Source organism: Prionailurus viverrinus, chromosome E2 (assembly GCF_022837055.1).
Source record: "Prionailurus viverrinus isolate Anna chromosome E2, UM_Priviv_1.0, whole genome shotgun sequence".
Lineage (NCBI taxonomy): Eukaryota > Metazoa > Chordata > Mammalia > Carnivora > Felidae > Prionailurus > Prionailurus viverrinus.
Window position 1 is genome coordinate 1,414,287 of NC_062575.1, and position 25,309 is coordinate 1,439,595.

Genomic DNA, 25,309 nt, shown 5'->3' on the forward strand with positions numbered 1-25,309 from the left:
AGACCTGGTGTGCTGGTCTGACACTTATTAACAGAAACATATACATATTGTATTTAGTGTTCTTTTTTCCCACTGATGTGTTGCGTTTGGGCCTGATGGTCTGGGCTAGCGGCTCTGTGGTGTTCATCTTGTACAGACGTATGCAGGACGTTCTCCACATTCACAGCAAAAACCTGTCCCCCAAATGCTCTGCTGAGACCAAAGTCACCCAGAGCATCCTCATCCAGGTAAGCACATTTGTCTCCATTACCTCGCTGTCTTCATCCTTCTGCCTTTTGGTTGGCTCACTCTGCTGCACCCAGTCGTGGCTGGTGAGTCTCAGTGCACTGACTGCTGTATGCCCCCCACCCTCGGTCCTCTCGTGCTCCTTTCTCTTTAGGCTCCACTTTGCCCACTGTGCAAAAGAAACTATTTCCATACACTGGTCAGGTCACTACAGATGTTAGAATGTAGGTCTCTGAATATTGTCCATTTATAAATTCATCTTTCCTCCCATATATTTAAGCACTTTATGGACAAGTCGGATTGAGAACAGAGTCAGGAACAAGACAGGGTGAGCCTGACCGTTTTTATTTTTTTCTAACTGTTTATTTATTTGAGAGAGTGCTCATACATGAGAGGAGGAGGGGCAGAGGGAGAGGGAGACAGAGAATCCCAAGCAGGCTCTGTGCTGTCAGCGCAGAGCCTGACGCAGGGCGCCATCTCAAGAACCGTGAGATCATGACCTGAACAGAAATCAAGAGTCGGGATGCTTAACTGACAAAACCCCCCAGGTGCCCCATAAAATTATTTGTAATTTAGCCAACAGCTAGGCACAAAAAAAGGGAGGTATTCTCACTTCTACTTTGCAGTACACATCCCATAACAGCAGAATAGAAGTGGGTATTTTTCTCACAAAAACAAACAAACCTCTCTTTCTTTTAAGTCCTGCTAAATTTCCTGTCTCTACCCTTCTCTCCTTTTAGAATCATTTGAAACAACATGGTCATTAAATATATTCTCAGCTTTATTTGATTAAATACACAAACTCCTAAAAACATGAGATCCCATTCTCCCCTCTCATTCTTGCATGGGCTAGTAAAGACTTTAGGAATACATTTACGATAAAGCTTCTCCCCCCACCCCACCCCCTGCAGTTTCACTAGGAGAAGACTCTTAAGTCACTTGGGTCTCAAGTTGCTGCCACCGAGTCCAGAAGTGTTTGGTGCCACTTGGATGCCCTCAAATAAATTCCAAACACAACTGCAGAAGTAAGCTAGCTGTTTGATGATACCTTCAGAACAGTCATGGGGCATCACACAATATTTGAACAGAAGAGTGGAATTTCAAAGTTGGGTTTGCTCGTGGTTGCAATCCAGTCAGAAACTCCATATATGCGTCCCTGCAATGTTCCCTGTGCTCCAGTGGGATTGGGATGGCTGGAAGGGAAAGGGGCCACATAAACCTGGTGCTGAGCTAGGTGGGACTGGGCGATTTGTGAAGTGTGCATGAGAAACAGCTTTCATGAGGGTGACTGATGTCAGAGCTCTGGTACGTGGGATCACAAACTCTAGTAAAGATAGTGATGCTACTGTAACCCCCTTAAGGAGGCTGCGGCTGTGCCGATTCTCGTGTGTCTCAATTCTTCTGCAACTTTTCTTTCTGAACCTATTCTCTCCTCCTTAATGCTCCTCACCTAAGCTCTCTCAGAATCAGTCCTCAGAAAAGAAGCCTTTAGTAGGAGGGTTTCCTCTGTATACTTCATTCCTTCTAAGAATCACACGGGATGTGTCCATTTTACATCCATCTTCTGCTCTGTGTTGACTGCTGAGGTCTTTTGCTGTTGTGGACGGTCATCTGTTTGTTCAGTCTGTTTCCTCATCTGTCCACCTCTGGTCTTTTGTTCATATTCTCCATCCTGGAATCAGGATATTTCACTTGACCTTTACTCTTCCTCCTTTAAAGTCTTGTTGGTCTCTGTATTTGAATCTTCTTTTGATAACCGTGTTATCAATCACTAGAATCTCACTTTTATTATTTATTCAGTTGACTGAAGACGTCACTGAATCAGTATATATGTGTCAATAGTACTCTCCGTGGTGTGTAGCATTCCTATTTTTCTTCCACTCTTTTATTCTGTAAGAGTCAGACCATTTTCATGAGCTCTTTCTTCTGTGAGACTCACTCTTGGCCAGCATGGTTTTCTCCCTTTTTTCTCTCTTCTCTCCACTGGCTGCAGTTCTGGCTGCTTCACTTAATGTCCTTCTCCCAAAATCATTTCATATAACCTTGATTTTTCAAGAGTCTCTGTGAAGCTTGTATAGAACGGTTGGACTCAAGTCGTCTCGGGTCCTGTGGACACCATACTTTCATGGCATCTCAGGATGAAAAGGAGATGTTACAAAACATGATTAAAAGTAGGAAAATAATAGAAATTTAGAACATGAGTGTCTTTTCTTTGGCCTCATTTCATTTAGTCTGGTCCTCAATGATGTCCCTTCTGGACTATTATTTAGATGGCTTTATGGTACTCTTTCTGTACCTTTGAAAAAAATTTTTTTAACATTTATTTATTTTTGAGAGAGACAGAACGTGAGTGGAAGAGGGGCAGAGAGATGGAGACACAGAATTTGAAGCAGGCTCTAGGCTCTGAGCTGTCAACACAAAGCCCGACAAGGGGCTTGAACTCACGAACCGCAAGATCATGACCTGAGCCCAAGATGGACTCTTAACCGACTGAGCCACCCAGGCGCCCATAACCATTAATTTTCAAAAAGGCAGTTCCATGAAAGACAAAGGTTGAAGTGCTCCAAATTGAAAGAGGCTGAGATACATAACAAAATCTATGACTCTAGAATGGATCATGGATCAGAAAAGATTACAACGGAAATATCTCTAGCAATTGGTAAAAATGGAAGTGTTTATTCGATACCATTTATCGATGTTAAATTTCCTAAACTTGATAGCAACACGGTTGCTATGATGCTTAGATGATAAACATAAAAGTATTGTGGGGTGCTAGATGGGAGTGAGCATGTTACTAATGTGTAAACACTAGGTGATGGGTGTTCAAGGGCATATTGGTGTTCACTGAAGTATTATTATGACATTTCTAGACGTCTGAAACTTTTCTAGAAGAAAATATAAGAACAGGGGTGCCTTGGTGGCTCAGTTGGTTAAGTGTCCCACTCTTGATTTCAGCTCAGGTAATGATCTCACAGTTCATGAGATCAAGCCCCACATTGGGCTCTGACAGCATGGAGCCTGCTTGGGAATCTCTCTCTCAAAATAAATAAACATTAAAAAGCATATAAGAACAATGTTTCCTGCAAGAAAGTATTAAAATGCTTTAATCTTCTGCTTCTATTATCACTAGTTTCTTCAAGTATCTCAGTTTACTCCTCAGGATACTCTGGTATAAGTTCAATATGTTCCCTTATCTCTACGTAGGAATAAAGGAGTTTTTAGATTGGCGGGGAGGTGGGAAGGGGTAGGGGTACATTTAGTAGGACCCAAGAATCTGTTCTGCCTTAATGGATATAAATATAATATCCTGTCATAATAACAAACCACAGAAAATATGTGATTAGCCCTCGTTACATGTCTTGACTATTCTTGGCCATATGCTTATTTTTAATACTAGTTTCCAAGTAAGCTTTTCAACTCCTCTGGGGAAAAAAAAAATTTAAGAATTTTAACTGTAATTTCATTAACTCTATAGAGATTATTAAAATACCTATTGACAGTAGTTCTGTGCCAGGTGTAAAAGCATAATGTGTAAGTGATGACATGAGAGGTCAATGCCACCGAAAGAAAATGTTCATGTCCCTCACAACTCACTTAGAAGTGGGAGGCAGGGCATGCATTCACAGAAGGAACACCAGATTTGGGTCATAAAACAGAAGTAGGAGCACAGGGAGAGCCTAGGCCAGAAGACTCTACTGGGGGGTTCTGAAAAAAACATAAGGCACGGCAGGGTGAACACCTTAGGAATGACTAGTCTGCATAATTTTGGCGGGTTCTGAATCATAAAGGTGGTCTTTGAGTTGCCAGGCGGACTGGCCCTGGGATGACCGAGGTTGAGGAACATGGCCTCCTGGTGTTCACATACAAACAGAGGAGCCTGTGGGGTGGTGTTTCGATGACCCAAAATGCAACGGCAACTGGGTGTGGAGGGTCACAAGCTCAGGGTCTATGTGAGCCTCCACTTCCAGAACGGCCCGGCACATAGCCAGTCACTTGTGGCTTCCCCCACCACCCCCGTTGTGGTTTTAATGGTGTACGGCACAAGGTGGAGAGGGGGTTTCTTGTGTCAGAAGCCCTCGAACAACTAATGCCCATCCAAAGTATTAGACCCCAGGAGGCGCGAGGCTGCCAAAGCCTCTAAGGAAACGAGTTTACGAGGGAGGCAACAGGAATGCCTGCTGATCTGAATTTGGAAGTGAGATCTGTAACGAGGAGTATGTCAGCACTAGAACCCAAAGGACTAAACGACGCTGGACTTCCATGTCCTCAATAAGTGTGTCAAGTGAGTCTCCTTGGAGGAGGACAGCATCAATGTAGTGTCACACCTGTGCTTTTGGAGAAAGGTGGACGTGTGCAGACTGATGGCAAAGCTGTCATTGTAGCCCGTGTGTGAACTGGGAAAAGAGTCTTGTGTCCCCGTTGCAAGTGGAAACAAACTGCGTTTGAGAGGCGGTTAAAATAGGCTGAAATAAACAGAACACGTCAGCCAAATCGACAAGCACAAAATACTGATCAGTTACTGATTGAACAGAATCAGTAACTTTAATAATATTGGGCGTGGGGCCTTCATGGATGGGACCACAGCATCCCGGCCATAGAAATTAATCATGAGGAACCCGGTTATTTCCAGAATCCAGAAAAAGCAAAATTGGGCTGTCAAGTGGTGGAACAGTGGGGAAACCACCCCCTTATCAACTAGTCTTCACACAGTAAGTTTTAACCCTTGAAGGTCTTATTTTAACTTACATTGGGCCATGGTAATATTCCAAATAGGCATTATGGCGTCTCCTTTCATCAAGTCAATCTGGAACTGTTAAAGGCTTTAATGCATTATTTTGTCAGAGCATCCATACCCGATTTTAAAGCAATGGGTCCTATGACTATGGGAAATTGAGGCAAGGCTACCAAGGCATACTCACTTTTCCTCCAATTTTATGTTTATTTACTTTTTGTTCGTTTATTTACTTTCTAAGGCGACAAAGGGCACAATGTTTAAATTTAGTGGGATCCTCAGATGTAACCAGAATATTCTTAAGTAACAGTATCAATTAAGTCCATGGAGTTGTCATTTGGTACATTTTAGCAAATGTTAAAGTACCTTTAGAACCTAGGTTTTATGGGGCACCTGGGTGGCTCAGTGGGTTAAACGTCCAACTTCGGCTCAGGTCATGATCTCACGGTTCGTGGGTTTGAGCCCCGCGTCGGGCTCTGTGCTGACAGCTTAGAGCCTGGAGCCTGCTTCGGATTCTGTGTCTTCCTCTCTCTCTCTGCCCTTCCCCTGTTCACACTCTTTTTGTCTCTCTCAAAAATAAAAAGCATTAAAAAAAAAAAAGAATCTAGGTTTTATAGGCACAAAACCCAATCAGTCTCTTTTTTTACCTTTTTGTTACAGAAATTTGTTAGTGTATAAATTCTGGATTTTTAATTTTTTTTTGAGGTTTTTAATTCTTAAATGGGGTCACATTGCAGCACTTTGCTATAACATATATGAACACACAACTTATTATATATGAATGTTAGAGTATTAAACATATGTATACATTATTACTCTCTTTCCCCGTTATCTCAGGGTGTGTTTCTTAAACAAGTCACTGAGGGCTGGCACTGTTTGCTACTAGTCCTGGCATCTGCTCAGCACGTAGGGTTGAGTCCCCCGAACTCGGGCTTGCAGCTGCCTCAAGAGCAATCTTTACTCCTCTTTCCTTTGTCTCTACCTCTGATTCACGCTTTGAGTTGCGTGAAGGTGACTTCTTTACTTTGTGTCTCGGGCTTACAAGAAAAAAGGGGGCATGGGGGTAAGCTAAGGGGCCTGGTGCTCCCAGGCCAACTCTCCCCTGGACAGCTCATCTCCCCATTTTCTTTTTAAGTAGGCTTCACACCCAGCACAGAACAAACACAATGCGGGGCTTGAACTCACAACCCTGAGATCAAGCCCTGAGCTGAGAACAAGAGTCAGATGCTTAACGGACTGAGCCATCCGGGTGCCCCCTCATTTTTTTTTCCTTAGGCAAAATCTTTTAGAATGACTTTGTCTCTAGGCAGCTGTGTATACTCCCCACCCCATTTCCCCTTTTGTCTCCTGTATGTCCCCCACTGTTTTCCTTTTTTCCCTTTTGGGTGTCTATCGGCCCAGCTCCTGGTGGTCCCAGTCGCCCTCAGAGGGGCCGGGGGTCTACATGCAAAAGAGCAATGTGGGCAGCATCCTGACTCGGGGACCTCTGGCTTACGGAGACTCCTAGCTCGTTACCAGGCAGCGGCACCTACAAGGGCCCAGCAGTGACAGGGACATCTGTCGTCTCTAACGAGCAGAGAAGCCTCAGGTGCTTAAGGGGGAGTGCTGGTTTTTCTTTTTACCTTTTGAAAATTTAACAGGAGTCACAAGTGTCCAAGGATGGGATCCCTTATATCCTACTTGGCTGGGGGACGGATCGTGACAACAGTAAAGCAAGCAACAAGGGATGTGCCTTTGAAACATTTACCTCTGGCTTCCCATGAGGAGGGCAGCCCTCGGTGCTAGGGAGCCCCGGCAGACCCCTGCAAATCCCAGGGACCCACGCCTGGTTGAAAGCAGATCTATAGCTCATGGGGACCAATACCCAGACTCCCCGCAAGGAATGCCCTTGAGAAAGGCAAGCCCAGGAGCCCTCTGCAGACCTCAGCACCGGTGGGCAGGCTGACCAGACTCAACCCCAACACAGCCCCACTGGAGGAAGCCTGTCCTCGCTTCCTTGTGGGAGCCTTTGCCAGACACCCAAATACCCCAGGTCACTGCCAGGAACTCAGGGTCAAATGAGGTTTGGCCCAGCAGACCATGATGTTCAAGGTAAGGCGCCAACCTAGGGAACTACAGCCACCGCCAACCTGGACCCAGCACCTAGGACACGAGCGGACCCCAGAGCCGCGCGCCTCCAAGGTTCTCTTACGGTTCAGGTTGGAACGTCACGGCGGCACACGGCAGGCACAGAAAGCAGCAGTGGCGGCGGCTAGCTGCGCCCTCCTGAGGGAAGCATCTGCAGCCTGGGATGTCCGGGCGGGCAGCCACGGCCCTCACTGCACCTGTTCCGTGTACAAAGGTGCCCGAGTAGTGACAGAGGTCAGCACCACTGAAGGAAGAGCCAGGCAGAGCCACAGAAGGAAGACCAGGTTTGGGTCAAGAAGCACGAGCCAGGGGAGAACCTGGGCCAGAAGACTTTCCCAGGGTTTCTGAGAAGGCGAGGCAGGGCCAGGGGAGCAGGTTAGGACTGGCTGGCTGGAGTTACCTCAGCAGGCTTCAGGCCCCAGGGGTGGTCCCTACTTGCCTGGCACCTGGTCCTGGAGTGATCCAGGCTGAGGAATACTGCCTGGTGGGGTATGTGGGCCACACGGAGGAGGTGTGGCTCTAGACTGGTCCGTTTGCACAGCAGAGACGTGCTCCCGACTGGGCCCTCTGGTATCACCAAGAATTGGCCAGCCCCAGCCAAAAGGTTATTTAAGACATAAAAATATCAAAATGTACAGAAAATAATGATTAATACAACAGCGTCACTCCTCTTGGATAAACTTTATCACCGAAATTCACTCCTTTAGCCTTCACAGTGATGCTGAGTATGCGTATCTCCAGAGAAACTTGGAAAATTCGGGTACAGAATGCTATCTGAGGGGAAGGAGAACAGTCCGCTTTAGTGAAATGCTCCTACACATTCCACTGCAAACCACACACGCAAAAGACCACAAAACATATACACAGAAACACGAGCTACAGGGACACTCAGTGCCCGCTGGGAAGCTGTGAGTACAAGTCTCCACACCCTTCACAGGGAGCAAAGCTCAAGTGGACATTGTCAAGTTCAATGTGTTTGGTCAGCAAAGAGGGAGGACAATCCACCCAGCCTGCAGAGGGAACATGAGGAGACATCAAAGGTCCACCGAATGCTGTGGCCCAAGCGGCAGGAATGGGCACTTGCTGGCCACCTCTCGTGGCCCCAGCAGGTGAGGGGTCCTCCTTCCTGGTGGAGGAAAAGTTCTCTCTCAAAATCAAAGAAGCTTAACAAGCCCTGGGCTTCTCTCCCCCTCTTCCCTTTAACAAGGATTCAAGAAACATTAGAATGGCTAACGTTGTTAAAAAGACTAATTATACCAAATATTGATGAGGTTATAGGGAAAAGACACTCACGCTACTGGTGGGGGCGTGAAATTACATATCTGCTTTAGAACACAGTCGGCAGCTTCCTAAAAAAACCCCAAATATCCAACTACCCTCTGACTTAGGCACGATACTCCTAGGTATGAACTCAAAAGAAATGAGACATACTTCCATGAAGACTTCACATAAATGTCTGTGGTAGCTTTATCTTAAGAGCCAGGAACTGAAAACAATCTAAATGCTAATGAACAGACAAATGCACAAATGGCATGATATCCGCAGAGTACAAAATATCGACCTATACGCTACACGACTCAAAAGAAAAGCAATACCGAGGCGCCTGGGCGGCTCAGTCGATTGAGCGTCCAACTTCGGCTCATGGCATGATCTCGCGGTTCGTGGGTTCGAGCCCCGCGTCGGGCTCTGTGCTGACAGCTGAGCCTGGAGCCTGCTTCAGATTGTGTCTCCCTCTCTCTCTGCCCCTCGCCCACTCACACTCTCCTTCCCTCTCGAAAATAAACATTAAAAATTTTTTTAAAAGAAAAGCAAAATCTGACTATTCTTGACACAGCAGAGATAAACATCAAAAAACAATTGTGCCGTATAAAAGAAACCACCTAAGAAAGGACTCGATTTATATGAAATTCTGAAAAAGGTAAACTCCTCTATACTGAATAAAATAAGCACATTTACCCAGACGCCAAGTATCGTCCACTCCCCAACATTTCCAAAAACATTTCCAACAGTCCTAAAGAATCCTGACCATCAAAGCCAGAGGACAGCTGCCACCAAGTAGGCAGGTCACCTACTGTGAGTGAGCTCAGCTTTGTGAGGCACTCCCTGCAGCGGGCACATTTTGCTTACTTTGTTGAGGAGCAGATATGGGGAGAAAAAACTGAGTGAGACATCCCAGGGCCTGGAACAGGACAGGCACGTGGTCAGTGTTTAGGACATGTTAGCTCTGGCTGTTGTTTTGTTTTGTGTTTACTAATTTATCTCTTTAAAGTGACACATATTTTATTTTTCCTAAATTATTATATTCTTTCCAGAGCTCTGGTAAATGGGAAAAAATTTTCCTTGCCATAAAGAGTAAGTTGCCATGAAAACACAACAATAAAATCAAAATAATGCTACTACGTCTCAGCAAGCTCATGGGGCCTCCTCGGGACTGCTCCCGGCTTGCAGAAAGGGAAATTAGTAATGTGTAGAGGGGTACGCAGACTCAGCACTAAACCCAGACTTTCTCCTGAGGCCAATCGGGGGGAACGAGAACGGAGAGGGCTGGCTGCAGGAGTGCCCACCCATGCCACGTGAAGACATGTCCGTGTGCCCTCTAAAAGCACCCCCCATACCCGTGGAGGACTGTGGCCCGGGCCTTAAGGAAACAGGGATGACTGTACAGGCACCTGCTGTGCTCCCATCAGCGCACTGTCAGACCTGCAGTGACAGAGGAGGGAGCTGTTCCTTCCAAACCAGGCTGCCGACTTCGGCTCAGGTCACGATCTCGCGGTCCGTGAGTTCGAGCCCTGTGTCGGGCTCTGTGCTGACCTCTCAGAGCCTGGAGCCCGTTTCAGATTCTGTGTCTCCCTCTCTCTCTGACCCCTCCCCCGTTCATGCTCTCTCTCTGTCTCAAAAATAAATAAACGTTAAAAAAAAAAAATTAAGGGGCGCCTGGGTGGCGCAGTCGGTTAAGCGTCCGACTTCAGCCAGGTCACGATCTCGCGGTCCGGGAGTTCGAGCCCCGCGTCAGGCTCTGGGCTGATGGCTCGGAGCCTGGAGCCTGTTTCCGATTCTGTGTCTCCCTCTCTCTCTGCCCCTCCCCCGTTCATGCTCTATCTCTCTCTGTCCCAAAAATAAATAAACGTTGAAAAAAAAAAAATAAATTAAAAAAAAAAAAATTAAAAAAAAAAAAAAGAGTCCAACTTCAGCTCAGGTCATGATGTCACGGTTTGTGAGTTTGAGCCCCATGTGGGGCTCTGTGCTGACAGCTCGGAGCCTGGAGCCTGCTTCGGATTCTGTCTCTCTCTCTGTCCCTCCCCTGCCCACAGTCTGCCCCTCTCTCTCTCGGAAATAAACAAACATTAAAAACAAACAAGGGGTGCCTGGGTGGCGCAGTCGGTTAAGTGTCCAACTTCAGCCAGGTCACGATCTTGTGGTCCGTGAGTTCGAGCCCCGCGTCGGGCTCTGGGCTGATGGCTCAGAGCCTGGAGCCTGTTTCCGATTCTGTGTCTCCCTCTCTCTCTGCCCCTCCCCCGTTCATGCTCTGTCTCTCTCCGTCCCAAAAATAAATAAACGTTGAAAAAAAAAAATTAAAAAAAAAATAATAAAAACAAACAAAACAAAAAACCCCACCATGATGTCTGGGTTTAGTGGGTAAAATAACTCATTGATATACATGAAGGGAGATGAAACAAGAATGACCCTAAATAATGATGGAAGACTAAGGGTCCATAATCTTTTCCATTCTGTGTATATTTGAAAGTAGCCATTAAAAAGGGTTGAATATGTCCCTGTATTAGTAATTCTATGTTGGGAAGATTATCTTTAATTAATTTATTTTATTTTAGAGAGAGAGGGAGAGAGAAAGAGCATGCACATGTGAGTTGGGGAGAAGGGCGGGGGGGCGGTGCGGAGAGAGAGAATCTTAAGCAGGCTTCAAGCTCAGCACAGAGCCCAATGAGGGGCTCAATCCCATGACCCTGGGATCACGACCTGAGCTGAAATCAAGAGTTGGCCACTCAACCAACTGAGCCACCCAGGTACCCCTGGTTTATCTTTTTTTTTCCCTTTTTTTAGAGAGAGAGGAGGAGAATGAATTTTAAAAGCGCACAAGGAAGCTTTTGTTTTTGTGAATCAAAACATCCAAATACACATTTTAAACATGCGCATTTTAGTCAATTATACATCAGCCAAACCTAAAGTCACAAATACTCAAATAGTGTCACTCCCTGATCACTTTACTGTTTTCGTATCACATTCGGTCTGGAGGCCATCTGTGGGTACTCTATCAATAGGGTAGAAATAGAATGGCGTGCTACTGCCAACTTTTCCCAACCCCGTTTGGGGACATCATGTCGGCAGTTTGAAATTGGTCATCGTGGGAGAACTTATACCAAGATAGTCAGCAAATGCTAGAAACTAAGGCTTAATTTATCATATTATTGACAACATATGGAATGTCTACGCCTAGAAAAGTGACGGAGGGGCGCCTGGGTGGCTCAGTCAGTTAGGCGTCCCACTTCAGCCCAGGTCATGATCTTGCGGTCCGTGAGTTTGAGCCTCCCACGGGGCGCTCTGCCGTCAGCCGGCCGTCAGCAGAGAGCCCGCTTCAGATCCTCTGTCCCCACTCTCTCTCTGCCCCTCCCCTGTACATGTGCATGAGCTCTCTCTCGAGAATATATTAAAAATATAAAAATAAAATAAATATTTTAAAAAGTGATGGAAAGTATGCTATTAAATCGTATAGGTGGCCACTACCTTGTGCATATCCCCCCAAAAAGAATACCCATAAAGAAAAAATGACAGAATATTCTTCCAGTATTCAAAAACAACTATTCCATGCAGCAAAGAAGTTGCCCACATTACTGAAGAACAAGGAATAGTCCAACCTAAGTCTGTTTTGTTTCATCTTATTTGTTACTAAACGGAAAATAACCAAATTTCATAAGAGAGAAAACAGTCCACAGGTAAGAAGAGGCAGTTTACTAAAAAAGATAAACAGCAAACACATGAAATAATGCTCAACACCATAAATCCTTAGGGAAATACAATGAAAACAAATGAGGTAACAATACTTATTTTAAGAAGGTGAAATTAAAAAGTCAATCTTACCAGGCACTGACAAGGGTGCGAAGGAGTTGGAAGTCTCACACGCTGCTGGTGGAAATGCAAAAAGACACAATCATTTTAGATCACTGCTTGGCAATTTTTAAAAAGGAGTTAAATATTTACCTACCCCATGACTCAGGCAGTGCACTAGGAGTCATTAAAATAGGAGAAATGAAACACATATCCATATAAAGAATTATAAACAAATGTTTACACCAGCTTTATCTGCAAAAACTCAACACTGGAAATAATCCAAATATCCATCAACAGATGAATGGATAAATGCAGCTGATGACACATCAAAGAGAAAGCTACTCAGAAACTAGAATAAATGATTCATACAGGCGCCATTTAGGATTCTCAGCACAGCATCAAGAAAACAGAAAAAAAGAGCAAACACTTTATGGTTAATCATAAATTCTAGAAAATGCAATCAATTTTATTTTATTATTTTTTTAAACGTTTATTTATTTTTGAGACAGAGAGAGACAGAGCATGAACAGGGGAGGGGCAGAGAGAGAGGGAGACACAGAATCTGAAACAGGCTCCAGGCTCTGAGAGGTCAGCACGGAGCCCGACGCGGGGCTCTAACTCACGGACCGTGAGATCATGACCTGAGCCGAAGTCGGATGCTTAACTGACCGAGCCACCCAGGTGCCCCAAAAATGCAATCGATTTTAAAAGAATGCAAATCAATGGTTGCCTGGAGGGCCAGAGAGATTATAAAAGGGAGAAAGGAAAACATGCAGGTGACAGGCATGCTCATTATCACTGCTAACAGGGACGGTTTCCTAAGTGTACACAGGTCAAAACTTACCATGTTGTAATGCTTTAAATACGTTCAATTTAGTCTATGTTTATTATGCCTTAACTTAATACAGCTTTCAGAAGTGGTTCACAATAAAAATCCAAATCTCCCACCCTTCAGAACATCAGGTCTGGGAACTCTGTATTGACTCCACTGTCTCACTCATGCCTGAGGGTCAGCCTTTCCTCAGTGGCAGTTAATACTGGCCAACAGTGAAAGCCATTTCCACCAAAGTAAGGTGGTGGAATGCTAGCTGGGTCACAATAGCCATATCCCCAGAGTACAGGATCTCCCTTCTCCCCTGCCTTCTTCTGTTGCCTGTACAGCAACGGCCTTGAGGTTAACAGCTCAGATTGGCTACAGGAACCCACGAAACCCCTGGTCTGCCAGTGACTTCAGCTACACAAGATAAACCCACCTGGAGATCCTGAGATTTCTGTACACTCGCAGCCTGCAGTCAGTCACCGAAACACCTGTGGGTGCACACCCGGGAGAGGCACACTCCATGTACCCTGCGGCAGTCTCCCCCACGCTCTGTTGATAGTGTTTCTGTGCCAATTATGGGTTCCCTTGCCCCTGCAGTCTTACAGCCAGCGACACTGGCCTACTGAGCTCTGGGTATCAGGGTGCACAGCTCCTCTGCAGGACCTGGGGCTGATTTTCCTCAGCACTGCTGGGCACTGAGGTATCCCACGAACAAGGAAAAATTCACGTTGTCTCCAAAAGCACAGGTGTTGTCACAACTGCCCCTTTCTCAGGGTGACCTCTGGCATCCAGGCAAAAACTCAGGACCACAGAGCAGTCTTTCCTAGGAGGTCCTGGCAGCAACGCAGACTATGATACAACTGGAGAGCACTACACTCCACCATCACACTGTCCCCTCTGAGGCACCCAACGTTTGCATCCCCTCACAACTTTCCACTTCAAGTTGGGAGTCCTTCAAGCTACCCTACACTGTGGACAGAGTTTCTAAGATTAAAGGTGCTTAAACAGAAAGGCCTTTATTATTGCACAAACCAGCCAAAGCTGTGCAACAGTTTCCGGTTCGATGACTTGGAAGCTGGAAAACCTCATCAAGAGCACTCCCTGAGACCAGTTAGATCTCTCAAAAAGCTAGTTCTTCTGCGCAGGCCATCAGCAGAACCCAGATAGTGTTCTAGAGGCCAACAGAGGGTCAAGCCCATGTGCTAACTTGTCAAGAGAGAAGGGAATGAAGATCTCATAAGGCTCAGGATACTCTTGATTTCCTCTAGCACATGGGAGAGCAGAGGTCAGCTTTGACAAGCAGACCAAGGTGACTGACGCACACTGTGGGGACTGGTCACGTGGTAGAGCTGAAGTGGCTGCTGCCACTGAAACTGGCAGTGACATCAACCTGGCAAGGAGCTTGGACAGGTTGTACATGCTTCCCGCATAACTGAAACTCACAGGGAAATCTCCAGTCTGTAGATGTTTTCAGATCTATAAAATTCAGTTCAGGCAGATGGCTCAAGAGGCTTTCCTCCACCACAATTAAACTAAGTTAGGAAAGGGCACATTCTCTGCATCTGTTTCACTTTGTGTGAACTCTTTGGTGTTGACTGAGCTCAGTTTGCAGCTAAAGGATTTCTCATTCACTGCAGGTGAGCTCTCCTATGTCGAAGGAGGCCAGAGCTCTGGCTAAAGGATTTCCCACACTCACTGCACTCATAAGGCTTTGCTCCAGAGTGAACTGTCTGGTGTCGAACAAGGTGGGTTTTACGGCTGAAGGATTTCCCACATTCACTGCATTCATACGGCTTTTCTCCCGTGTGAACTCTTTGGTGTTGAATGAGGACAGATTTCTGGCTAAAGGATTTCCCACATTCACTGCACTCATAAGGCCTTTCTCCAGTGTGAACTCTTTGGTGTTGAATGAGGACAGATTTCTCACTAAAAGATTTCCCACATTCAATGCAATCATAAGGCCTTACTCCAGTGTGAACTCTCCAGTGTCTCATGAGGTGGGTTTTACAACTAAATGATTTCCCACATTCAGTGCATTCATAAGGCCTTGCTCTAGCGTGAGCTCTCTTGTGGCGAAGAAGGCCAGAACTTTGGGTAAATGATTTCCCACATTCAATGCATTTGTAAGGCCTTTCATTAGTATGAACTCTCAGGTGTTTAATAAGGATAGATTTTTGGATAAAGGACTTCCCACATTCACTGCACTCGTACGGCCTCTCTCCAGTATGAACTCTTTGGTGTTGAATGAGGTCAGATTTCTGGCTGAAAGATCTGCCACATTCTATGCACTCATAAGGCTTTGCTCCAGTGTGAACTCTCCAGTGTCGAATGAGATGGGTTTTGCGACTAAAGAACCTCCCACATTCACTACACTTGTAAGATCTTTCTTCGGTGTGAATTTTCTGGTGCTGAAAAGGTCTGTATTTACAGCGGACATCTTTTCCACATTTGCTACATTCTTCAAGACCTTCTCCATCGTGGAATCTCTGGTGGTCAAGAGTGTGAATGTTGCTGAAAGCTCTCCTGCATTTGATCCACTTGTGACTTATTCCGCTGGTAAAGGGCTCCCCACACTCAATGCTGCTCTGGGGCTTCTCGCTATTGGGCATATCCAGGTGCTGGAGAAGGCCTGAGGGAGCTAGAAAGTCCTTTCCACCTTCCCCACTGGCAAAGGGCCTCGCTGACACGTGGAATCTGCAGCTCGTCACTAACAAGGCACTGTCCATATCCATTTTGAACATTTTCTCTCCACTGTCATGCTTTTGATACTGGTGAAGGTTTGCACCAAACCAGAAGCCTCTGGTCGCCCCACCCAAGTATGATTTCTGCCCAGAATATGCTGCTCGGAGCTCAGCAGGTTGCAAATTGTCTTTCAAGACTGGGACACAATTCTCACAGAGGTGAGTCTTCTGGATTGACAAACCTGTCTTAGAAGTCCTGACCTGTGACACTCTTTCTACAGAAACACTCTGCTCAGAAGGTACTTCCTCATTCTCTGCTCCACACCAACAATCTGAAAGCAGAGAAATGCTGATAAAGTATACTTTACCTCTGAGGAAGAGAGGGAAGTCCCATCAAAAATGTGTGTCAGGGGCGCCTGGGTGGCGCAGTCGGTTAAGCGTCCGACTTCAGCCAGGTCACGATCTCGCGGTCCGTGAGTTCGAGCCCCGCGTCAGGCTCTGGGCTGATGGCTCGGAGCCTGGAGCCTGTTTCCGATTCTGTGTCTCCCTCTCTCTCTCTGCCCCTCCCCTGTTCATGCTCTGTCTCTCTCTGTCCCAAAAATAAATAAACGTTGAAAAAAAAATTTAAAAAAAAAAAAAAAAAAATGTGTGTCAAAAATATACATTCAAACCAAAGACAGAATCCACGGGTATAATTTCAGAATGGGGCACCAATTTGAAGGGAGGGCTGCTTTGCAGTACTGGGCCTCTAAAGATGATAGAATGAGGGAGACGTTTTGGGACAAAGGGCACAAGTAGGGGGTGCCACACAGGGAGGGGAGGCAGGATCACTAATTCACTCCTGTGCCAACAGCCTTCAGCAGGAACTTGTTGTCTGGGGACAAGTCCATGCTACTGAGAACGATGGTTCTGCCCAGGCCCAGGGAAATACCAGTGGAACTGAGTATCTGGTGTTCAAGGACAATTTAAGGATATGTGCACATGTCACAACACATTACGTACAGGAGAACTGCAGACCACGTGGTGGAGAGGAACACGTGATGGAGGTCAGAAAGCCGGGGCAGCCAGGAATGGAAGTCACAGATGAAATGTGACTCAGAGTCAGAAAAGCGTAGAGTATGCAGAAAAAAGGTGTAGAAATGATGTGTCCAGTGGCACCTGCACCGAGACGCTGGTGAACACAGGGCGGGTTCCTGGTATACTTTAAACACAGCCCTGATGTCAGGCCCCTTCCAGCAGCTGCCACTCACCAGGCCAGGCCTTCTCTGAGACCGCCGGGCCAAGTCCACCCTGCGAAGCAGCCAGCACCCTCCTCAGACTCCCAGTTGGAGAACTACGTAGGACCTGAGTGAGGCAAGTCCTTAGGGAAAGACAGGACAGGTGAGGGGTCAGCACCGGCCCAGAGCAACTAGGAAATATCGGACCACAGAAAGGAACACTGCAATTAAAATCTCAAAGGACGGTCTTTCAAGAAAGGTCTAAGGACCACATAAGTAGGGACCATGACGATGTTTACAATTCCTGATATAGGCAATCATAAGGAAATCTTTAAAAGTTCTCATCACAAGGAAAAAATATCCGTGTTCATTAAATAAAATATTTATAAAATATTACGTTCATTACACATAATGTAGTAAGCATTCTACAACATATACAAGTATCAAACCATTACACTGTATGCCTAAAACCAATATGTCGCATGTCAATTATATCTCAATTTAAAAAAAAAAAAAGGAGGAGGCAGAACCTGGGGCACAAGATGCCACGAATCTGGACACAGTCATCCCACCAGGGAGAGGGTGAGCAATGTGAGATCCATTCGGGTGACTGTGGGATTCCCAGATTCCCAGACCCTTCCCTGCACACGGTGGGGTAGTAGGTATTAGGGCGGCTTGCTGAGGGCACCGCTTGGGGCAGTGAACATAGCTTAGCACTGGCACCCACAGCACACATGCCAAGGAAGTGGGGAAGTTAGCAGAGGCCAAGGTTTAGCTCTGGGAGAGGGAGAAAGAGCAGCTCACAACACTGAGAGGAAGATGAAGGCCTTACCCAGGGATGTTGTAAGTGCAAAGGTCTCCAGCATCACGTCGTGGTACAGGAACCTCTGAGCCTCATCAAGGAGCCCCCACTCCTCTTGGGAGAAGTACACGGCCACATCCTCAAAAGTCACACAACTCTGCCAGAGTGGGGACAGTTCATTCCATAATCAGCTTCTCCCCTAGGATTCCCAAGTTCATCCACCCACTCATCCTTCCCCTGCTCACCCACCTCCCCACGTCCCCATCTCAGAGAAGATACCAGGCCCTGGGGCATCTGATGCACACTGTCTCCTTCTGGTCCCTTTGATCACCATGTCCACCCACAGCAACGACAGGCAGGTGGGCAGGTAGACGATACCAAAACTCTGATGTCAGGCCCCTTCCAGCAGCTGCCACTCACCAGGCCAGGCCTTCTCTGAGACCGCCCTGCCAAGTTCCCCAAGAGGGACACGCTCTCTCGTTAAGCAATTCTCCAGATCAGATGTCCCAGACGTAACCAAGGGTGTGGGCTCCCATTTCTCTCTTATGTTCTCAAGGCCAGGGCCCTCGGGCCTTCACTTCCCACTCTCTCCTAGTTCTCCCTGCTCTGTACCACAGGCCCTCCCCATCCTTCTTCCATGGCATAGAGTCTGGCAAATTCAAACACGTTCCAGAACTACAGCAGCACACCTCCAATGGTCCCCACTGCCAGAGGCAGCCCAGAGTCCTGCTCCGTAGGTCTCCCTGCCTGACAGCTCCTCGCTTCAACCGCAGCCACACGGAACCACTTGTGGATCTCAGCACTCATGACCCTCCTCCACTCATGCTGCACTTGATCGGCTCTCACCGGTCAAGCCTTCTTCTCTCTGTCCAACCCTCATCCAGAGCCAGTCCCAGAGCCTTTCCACCCCAGGTCCAGAGATCCTCCACACATGAGCACTTGGCCCCCGAGCTAATCCAGCTGCCCGACCGAAAGTCCCCAGGCACACCAAGGTCACAACAAAGTCCTGGGGACCCCAGAGCAGTGAGTAAGCAGCAGTCCTGGCCTCACCACCATGTTGCCTCCATTACTCCCACACTCCTGCATCATCTCATGTGCACCCACCTCTCAGAAGCCTTGCTCCCATCAGGTCATCCACTCTCCCGCACTGTTCCCACCACTCCTCTCTTTCACTGACCCACACGCAGACACTGGTCTGCACCCCCCCAACCAGGTGACCAAGCACGAGACCCAGCCTCTGACCTCACTCACCCCTTCCGAGGCTACTATTAACATCGTCATGACTGGGATTACCCCTCCTCAACGTGACCCACTGTGGTACGGACCGAATGTACGCATTCTCCCAAAAGTGGTGTGTTTGGAGCCCTAACCCCCAGTGTGATGGAATTTGGAGATTTGGAGGTGGGGCCTTTTGGGGTGGTGATCAGATTTTGATTAGGTCAGGAGGGTGGGACCCTCTTAAGAAACCCTTCTACTTTCTTCTCTCTCACCTTCAAAATCAGAAAATCACAGGTCTACTGAAAAAACCTGATTCAGAACCCAGCCATCTCTACCCCCTCCAAGGCCACCGCACTGGTCCACATCATCAGCGCTCACTGGACTACTGCAGTACCCTCCTCCCTGGTCTTCCCGCCACTTCGCTCACTCGCCCAGTCTGTTCTCTGTGCTGCAGCCGCAGGAAGCATAAGAGCTTGAACAGATCCCTCCTCTGCTCCAAAGCTCCCACTGTTCCCACCATCTCCAGAGTAGACACCCAACTTCTCAGGGGGCCATCCCAGGTCTGACTCCTGCCCCTGTGCTCTCTGTTCCCATGAGAAAGGACACTGAGCTACCCTTGTTCAGCTCAGTCTCCCCTCCAAAGACCTGCAGACACTGGTACTATACTGGGGCAACCGTCCTCCACACCTCATTCTATTGGCTGCCAGCAACAGGAACCACTCCACAGAACCCCCAGCCTGGTCTGAGGACCCTGGGCTTAGAACCTGTTCCCAGTCCCCAGGCCTGGAAGAATGACAAATGAAGAGTGTCAGGACACCACAATCACAGAGATAAAGAGAGGAATCAGGACCAGTGAAGTTCTGGAACACCATCCACTCACTCACCTCTGCAGGGTTCATAAGTGCTTCTGTACTGATAACGGTCTGTGTGAAGAGGAAAGTTCGGAGAGGCAGGTGACCATGGCAGGGCTCCATGGGCTCCGGGCTATCCTGCACCCCTGGAGCCAGGTGACCTGGGATAACTACAGTCTCTCTGATCCTCAGTCCCCAGAGCCGAGTCTTACAACTGTATGACCTTGGACAGGGACCAAATCCTCCCTGTGCTTCCTATTATCATCCTTCCTCCGGTCTGGTCCCCTTAGCACCTTGTAAAAACTTTTTAAAAAGGCTAATTCAGGTGAGGCCTTTCCTGTTCACAATTCTCAATGGCTCCCAGCCTCTGATGGCCACCTGCCAGTCCCCCCGTGACCCCGCCGCACACCCTCTGTTCCCCTGAGGGCAGAGGGAGGACCCCACACCCCCCAATTCCTCCCCCTCGGCGCCCCCTGCAGCCCTGCACCAGCCGGCCCCTCCCCTGCAGCCCGCTCCCGCACTCTGTCGTGCCAGCGCTCAGACACAGGGTCCCCACACGCGAGCGCCTCCCCGGCCCGGACACCGGTACCTGGGCCGCAGGGACGCGAGCAGGCGCCCCGCGCTCGGGCCTGGAGGGTCTGGGGCGGGGGGAGAGGGGCCCGGGGGCGCGCGTTTACCTGAGCCGGGTCCCTGCGCGCGGTCGCCGCCATCTGACTCTGGGCGGAGCGGACACCCGGGCCAGCGGTCCCCGTCCCGGCCCCGGCGCGGGGCAGCCCGGGCGGCGTTGAGGAGTCGCGGACGCCAGTCTGCGCGGCGGGGACAGCGCCTCCCCTCGCGCCTTCTCGGTCCCCTCAGTCTCCACCCGACCTCAGGAGTCCGGGACCCAGCACATACAGCTCAGAGCAGCCAAAACTACCGCCAAGAAGAGGACGCCGGAAGTCCCGCCCCGACACGATGGGAACACACGGGATTGCCCTTCTCGTGAGCCTCTATTGGCTAAACGACGACGACGCCCGGCGCAGCGTCCTCTGGGTAGTGTAGTTCTCACAGCACGAAAAGCCCTGGCGCGGGGCGCCCCTCACCCGCAGACTAGGAGGGAGAGGTGCTGAGAGGTGGTGTCTCCGTCTCCCAAGGGAGGGGGAGGGGCCTCGCTCCTTTAAGGGGCTGCTCTTAGATTTCTGAGGAGTGTCGTGTGCAACTGATCACCTAGGTGTTTAGAGAAGTTATTTCGGACTCCTTGAAGCTTAGTATTTTCTCGGATTCTAGAAGTATTATTTCAGATGCTCCCAGTGACTCAGCCCATTCCACAGAGTCGTGCAGACACAAAACGTGGAGCCTAATAGTTTATCTTCTTTCTTTTCAAATGCCTCTAGCCCGAAACGTTAGAGTCAGCTTTGTGAGTTTCAGTACGCTGGGTCAGGAACAAAAGAAAAAGACTCCGCACAGGGACAGGACAGAGAGGAAACAAAGTGTTAGACTGCGGTAGAGCAGGAGGACAAAGGTGAACTCTGTTGTTGGTTCCCACAGAAAATCTCTCTGCTGGCCGTATAGGTAGTGATTGTGTCCAACTCACTGAGGAACACGGGTTTGTATCCATAATATCTGTTACTCCCTATCCTTAGCCACATTTAATTCCTTTTAGGAATCTGGCGAGTATTTAAAAGAAGAGACAACTGTGCTGACAGGGCGAAGCCTGCTTGGGATTCTCTCTCTCGCTCCCTTTCTCTGCGTCTCCTCTTCTCATGCTCTAGCTCTCTCAAAATAAATAAACTTAAAAACAATAATAAAAGGAGAGCCATTTACCAAATGTCATTTTGGAAGAGGACAGCGTCTAAGTGTTCGCCAATATAGGAACACGTGGGCAAAGAGGATACCAGACTATGAAGTAAAGGTTTGGGACACTAAGATCTCATCCATTTGACGGGAAGTTATTATCGTTCCTGCTGCTACTGCAGGGATGGTGTCTGTATGGGGAGTTGAGATGATCTCAGAAACAGTTGTGAAATGAAAATCACTGAAACCCATTAATAATGGTTATGCAGTCATTCAGGGATAGTGGCAGGATAGCGCTGGGAAAATATCAGTAAAAGGTAAAAAAAGAAAAAAAAAGTTAATACTCCTACCAACTTCCGTTAGCAAATTATGCCTGGAAAAGAAAAACATGTATATGCCAACGATGGCTATAGAGCAGCTGTGAGTTGAACACATTTTCTTACTGATCCTCACTTCATGCATAATGAAGGCTTCAGAGTGGATATTGTGAGGATCAGTCAGTTTGGACAGAGACAAAAGATGAACTCAGGCTATCAGAGAGAACGCAGAAAAGTAGGTAGCCTTAAAGCAAGTAGAAGAGGAAGACATGTCTCTGGGTCCCTCAGACACCATCCACGTGCCTCTCCTTGTATTTATGTCCCAACTCAAGCAAGAAGTATTGATTTTCAAGACTGCATTTCTTTATTATTTTCATAATATGTTCTTTCTTAAATTTGACACTTATCCGGAAATCGTATTTACCACATCACCATTTGCTGCCAGGATGGTGGTTGTCATGGTGGTATCCACATACATGTAAAAATAAGTATATGAGCCTTGAAATAAAGGCCTGTGTATCTGTCATCTCATCTCTTTCTGGGAAGTTATTATCGTTTCACCTCTAACTGATGTGACTGCATATCTCAATAATTAAAGATATGTATTCTCCCCGGTATTATTGAGATAAATATCAATAGCAGGTGACCAAAGGACCTTCCATTCTATGAAACAAGGTAAAATAGTGAGCAGATTGCATTCTGGGTTCCTGCCATCCTGAGGGCTTCTCCAAATGTGATATTTTAAAATTCCCATGGACCCTTAAAAATAGCAGATTTCAGGGGTGCTTGGGTGGCTCAGTCAGTTAAGCGTCCAACTTCAGCTCAGGTCATGATCTCATGGTTTGTGAGTTCAAGACCACATCAGGATCTGTGCTGACAACTCAGAGCCTGGAGCCTGCTTTGAATTCTGTGTCTCCCTGTCTCTCTCTGCTCCTCCCCTGCTTGTGCATTCTCTCTCTCTCTCTCTCTCTCTCTCTCTCTCTCTCTCTCTCTCTCTCAAAAATAAACATTAAAAAAATACCAGATTTGAGGGATACACAGAGAAAGAGAATTAAGAAAACTTTTCCAGGAGTTTCTGAACAAGGAGACAGTGGTGTCTCATTTTGTTATTTCAATAAACATTTATTGTGGTGCGCCTGGGTGCCTCAGTCGGTTAAGCGTCCCACTCTTGATTTTGACTCAGGTCATGGTCTCATGCTTCGTGAGTTCAAGCCCTGCATCAGGCTCTGTGCTGACAGCACGGAGCCTGCTTGGGATTCTCTCTCTCCCTCAAAATAAATAAGTGAACATTAAAGAAACATTTACTGAGTATATGTGGTACATTAATCTTTTTATTGGGTGTGCATAATGTGTCAGGAAACAAATGAGATAACAAACCATATTTCATGTTGCTTATAATCATATTAAGGATATTAATAAAAATAAATATAAACAACATACTATCTTTTTTTTTTAATTTTTTTTTCAATGTTTATTTATTTTTGGGACAGAGAGAGACAGAGCATGAATGGGGGAGGGGCAGAGAGAGAGGGAGACACAGAATCCGAAACAGGCTCCAGGCTCTGAGCCATCAGCCCAGAGCCTGACGCGGGGCTCGAACTCCCAGACCGCGAGATCGTGACCTGGCTGAAGTCGGACGCTTAACCGACTGCGCCACCCAGGCGCCCCAACAACATACTATCTTTTAAGTGAACAGGTGCTTTGAAACAGAAAAAAAAAAAGATAACAATGATGAGAAGTGCAAGAGAGTGACTGCAGATGGGTTGTGATATCGAAGCGGGTTTGTCAACTATTCCTCAATAAAGCTGGAGAAAAAGAGAATTGAGTGGGATGCTCCACTAATAAAAGCATATTTAAGGAATGCCTTGAAGACCGTGGAGTGAACTCTGTGTATAGCCTTGTGTTCCACAGAGGAAACAGCTAGAACAGATGCCTTGGGCCAGTGCTGACCTTTCATGTTCCAGTCAGAGTAAGAAAGATAATGCAACTGAAAGCATGTGAGTGAGGAACGGCTTGGTAAAAGCTACAGTTGGATCATGAAAGGCACTGTAGATCACTGGAAGAGCTTTCCATTTTATCCTGGTTGATAGAGGAATCATGACAGGGACTGGAACATCATGCTAAGTGTCTGAATGAGAAATGAGGAGAAGGCAGGCTGAGAACCTAAAAAGAGGTAAGGTTAGCAGCAGATAGATGACTAGCCGGGTGACTTATCACAGACATCTAGGTGAGAGGTAATGAGGTCTGCAATCAAAGTTGGGGCAGTACTGGACACAGTATCGTTAGGTACTCGATGTGTTTTGAAGTTATTTCTTTTCATCCCTAAGGGATTTTCAATTGGGTTGCTCAATTGGCATGAGCAAAGGAAAGGTACAGAATATGACTCCCAAACTTCATACATGAACAGTAGTAGAATGAGGGAATTGCCATCAGCTGAGATTGTGGGAAAGCAGTAGAAACAGGTTAGGAGGGAAGATCGGGAATTCAGACACCAACATAGTAAGTACAAGATGCCTGTTGAGCATGTGAATATAGCTGTCAAGTCGGCAGGCAAATCTCGAGAATTTTCGAGAGCAGTGTTGTCAGGATTAACTCTGAACACTGTTAGTTTGTAAGCTTCTAAGTATCGAAAAGACAAGACTGGATGAGATGACCAAGGGGGTAACTTCAGGTGGAGTAGGTGAAAGGAAAATAGACCTGTGTGCAGGGAAATCTCAACACTAATTTTGGGTGGAAAGGAGAAACAGAGAAAGAGATTTGAAAATTACCAACTATTTCTCAGTTGGACAGTCACAAGTCTCTTATGTCTGTCTCAGCCTATCAAAAGTGACTCTACTGCTATTAATGACCGAGGTCCTTGCTTGGGCCATCGTACTGGTGGTGAGCCCCATGGAGCCAATGTTGGTAGGTGGACTGGCTCTTACAGTTCTTATTATGACTGCAAGTTGCGCTTCAGCAAAAACCATGAGGGAACTTCAAAGGACAAGATTTCTTCCTCACAGGTCCCAGAGGGTACAAGTCATGCCAAGGGCCACATAGCGGGTCAAGGGTAGAGAGGGAGAGAGGAAGCTCCGACCCGGGGCTCTTCCTTTATTGGTGCCCAAGGGCGGGGTGCCCAGGTTTTGCAGGTGGATTTAAAGAAGAAGAATGGGCTGGACACTAGGGTTTCAAGAGAGAAAAGTGAGGTCCCAAAGGCAATCAGTTCTCCAGGTTATTCATGGCTTTCTAAAGGAGGAACTTTGTTGTCTTGTTAGTAGCTGTGTTGTAGGCAATATGTGTATTTCAGATGGATGTCTTTGCAATGGATGCCTTGGCAATCAAAAGCTTAACCTGCATTATAATCCTCATGCTTACTGTCAGGCACTTATGCCACACAAGTCTTAAGACACGAGGGGATTTAGAAACCTGTTTGTGCCTTCGGTGCGCCTCGGTGGTTCAGTCAGTTAAGTCCAACTCGGGTCTTCCGGCCTCATCACCTTGGG

The 25,309-nt window shown here is 47.3% G+C and overlaps 2 protein-coding genes across 11 annotated transcripts in view; both read right to left on the minus strand.

The window, feature by feature from the left end:
* The window catches only part of LOC125152410 (zinc finger protein OZF-like), a 516,059-nt gene that overhangs the window by 171,540 nt on the left and 319,210 nt on the right, over window positions 1-25,309 (minus strand). The gene's annotated exons all lie outside the window — the stretch shown is intronic.
* On the minus strand, window positions 733-20,646 carry LOC125152426 (zinc finger protein 530-like). 10 transcript variants are annotated; one of them, XR_007147188.1, is made up of 7 exons: window positions 20,415-20,646; window positions 19,771-19,809; window positions 17,699-17,825; window positions 13,402-15,981; window positions 12,179-12,220; window positions 7,149-7,858; window positions 2,635-5,035 (listed from the first exon to the last, which is right to left on the minus strand). XR_007147188.1 is itself a non-coding variant. In XM_047834340.1 (5 exons), the coding sequence occupies exons 1-5, from the start codon at window positions 20,445-20,447 to the stop codon at window positions 2,254-2,256; spliced, it is 345 nt and encodes a 114-aa protein (XP_047690296.1). In that variant the 5' UTR covers window positions 20,448-20,646; the 3' UTR covers window positions 733-2,253. The 10 variants fall into 10 exon arrangements, 4 of the variants coding, with proteins under 4 accessions (XP_047690296.1, XP_047690295.1, XP_047690298.1 ...); XR_007147186.1 differs by lacking the exons at window positions 2,635-5,035; window positions 7,149-7,858 and adding an exon at window positions 733-2,357; XR_007147185.1 differs by lacking the exons at window positions 2,635-5,035; window positions 7,149-7,858 and adding an exon at window positions 733-2,357 and having other exon boundaries at window positions 12,179-12,223.

What these genes read in the sequence shown, in the direction of transcription:
- LOC125152426 (XM_047834338.1), bottom strand. Translation starts at nt 20,447, where the DNA reads ATGGCGGCGACCGCGCGCAGGGACCCGGCTCAG. An exon ending in CGCGCAGGGACCCGGCTCAG is followed by an intron (nt 19,810 to 20,414) that starts GTAAACGCGCGC and finishes CTCTTCACACAG; the next exon opens with ACCGTTATCAGTACAGAAGC. An exon ending in CACTTATGAACCCTGCAGAG is followed by an intron (nt 17,826 to 19,770) that starts GTGAGTGAGTGG and finishes CCACTCTGGCAG; the next exon opens with AGTTGTGTGACTTTTGAGGA.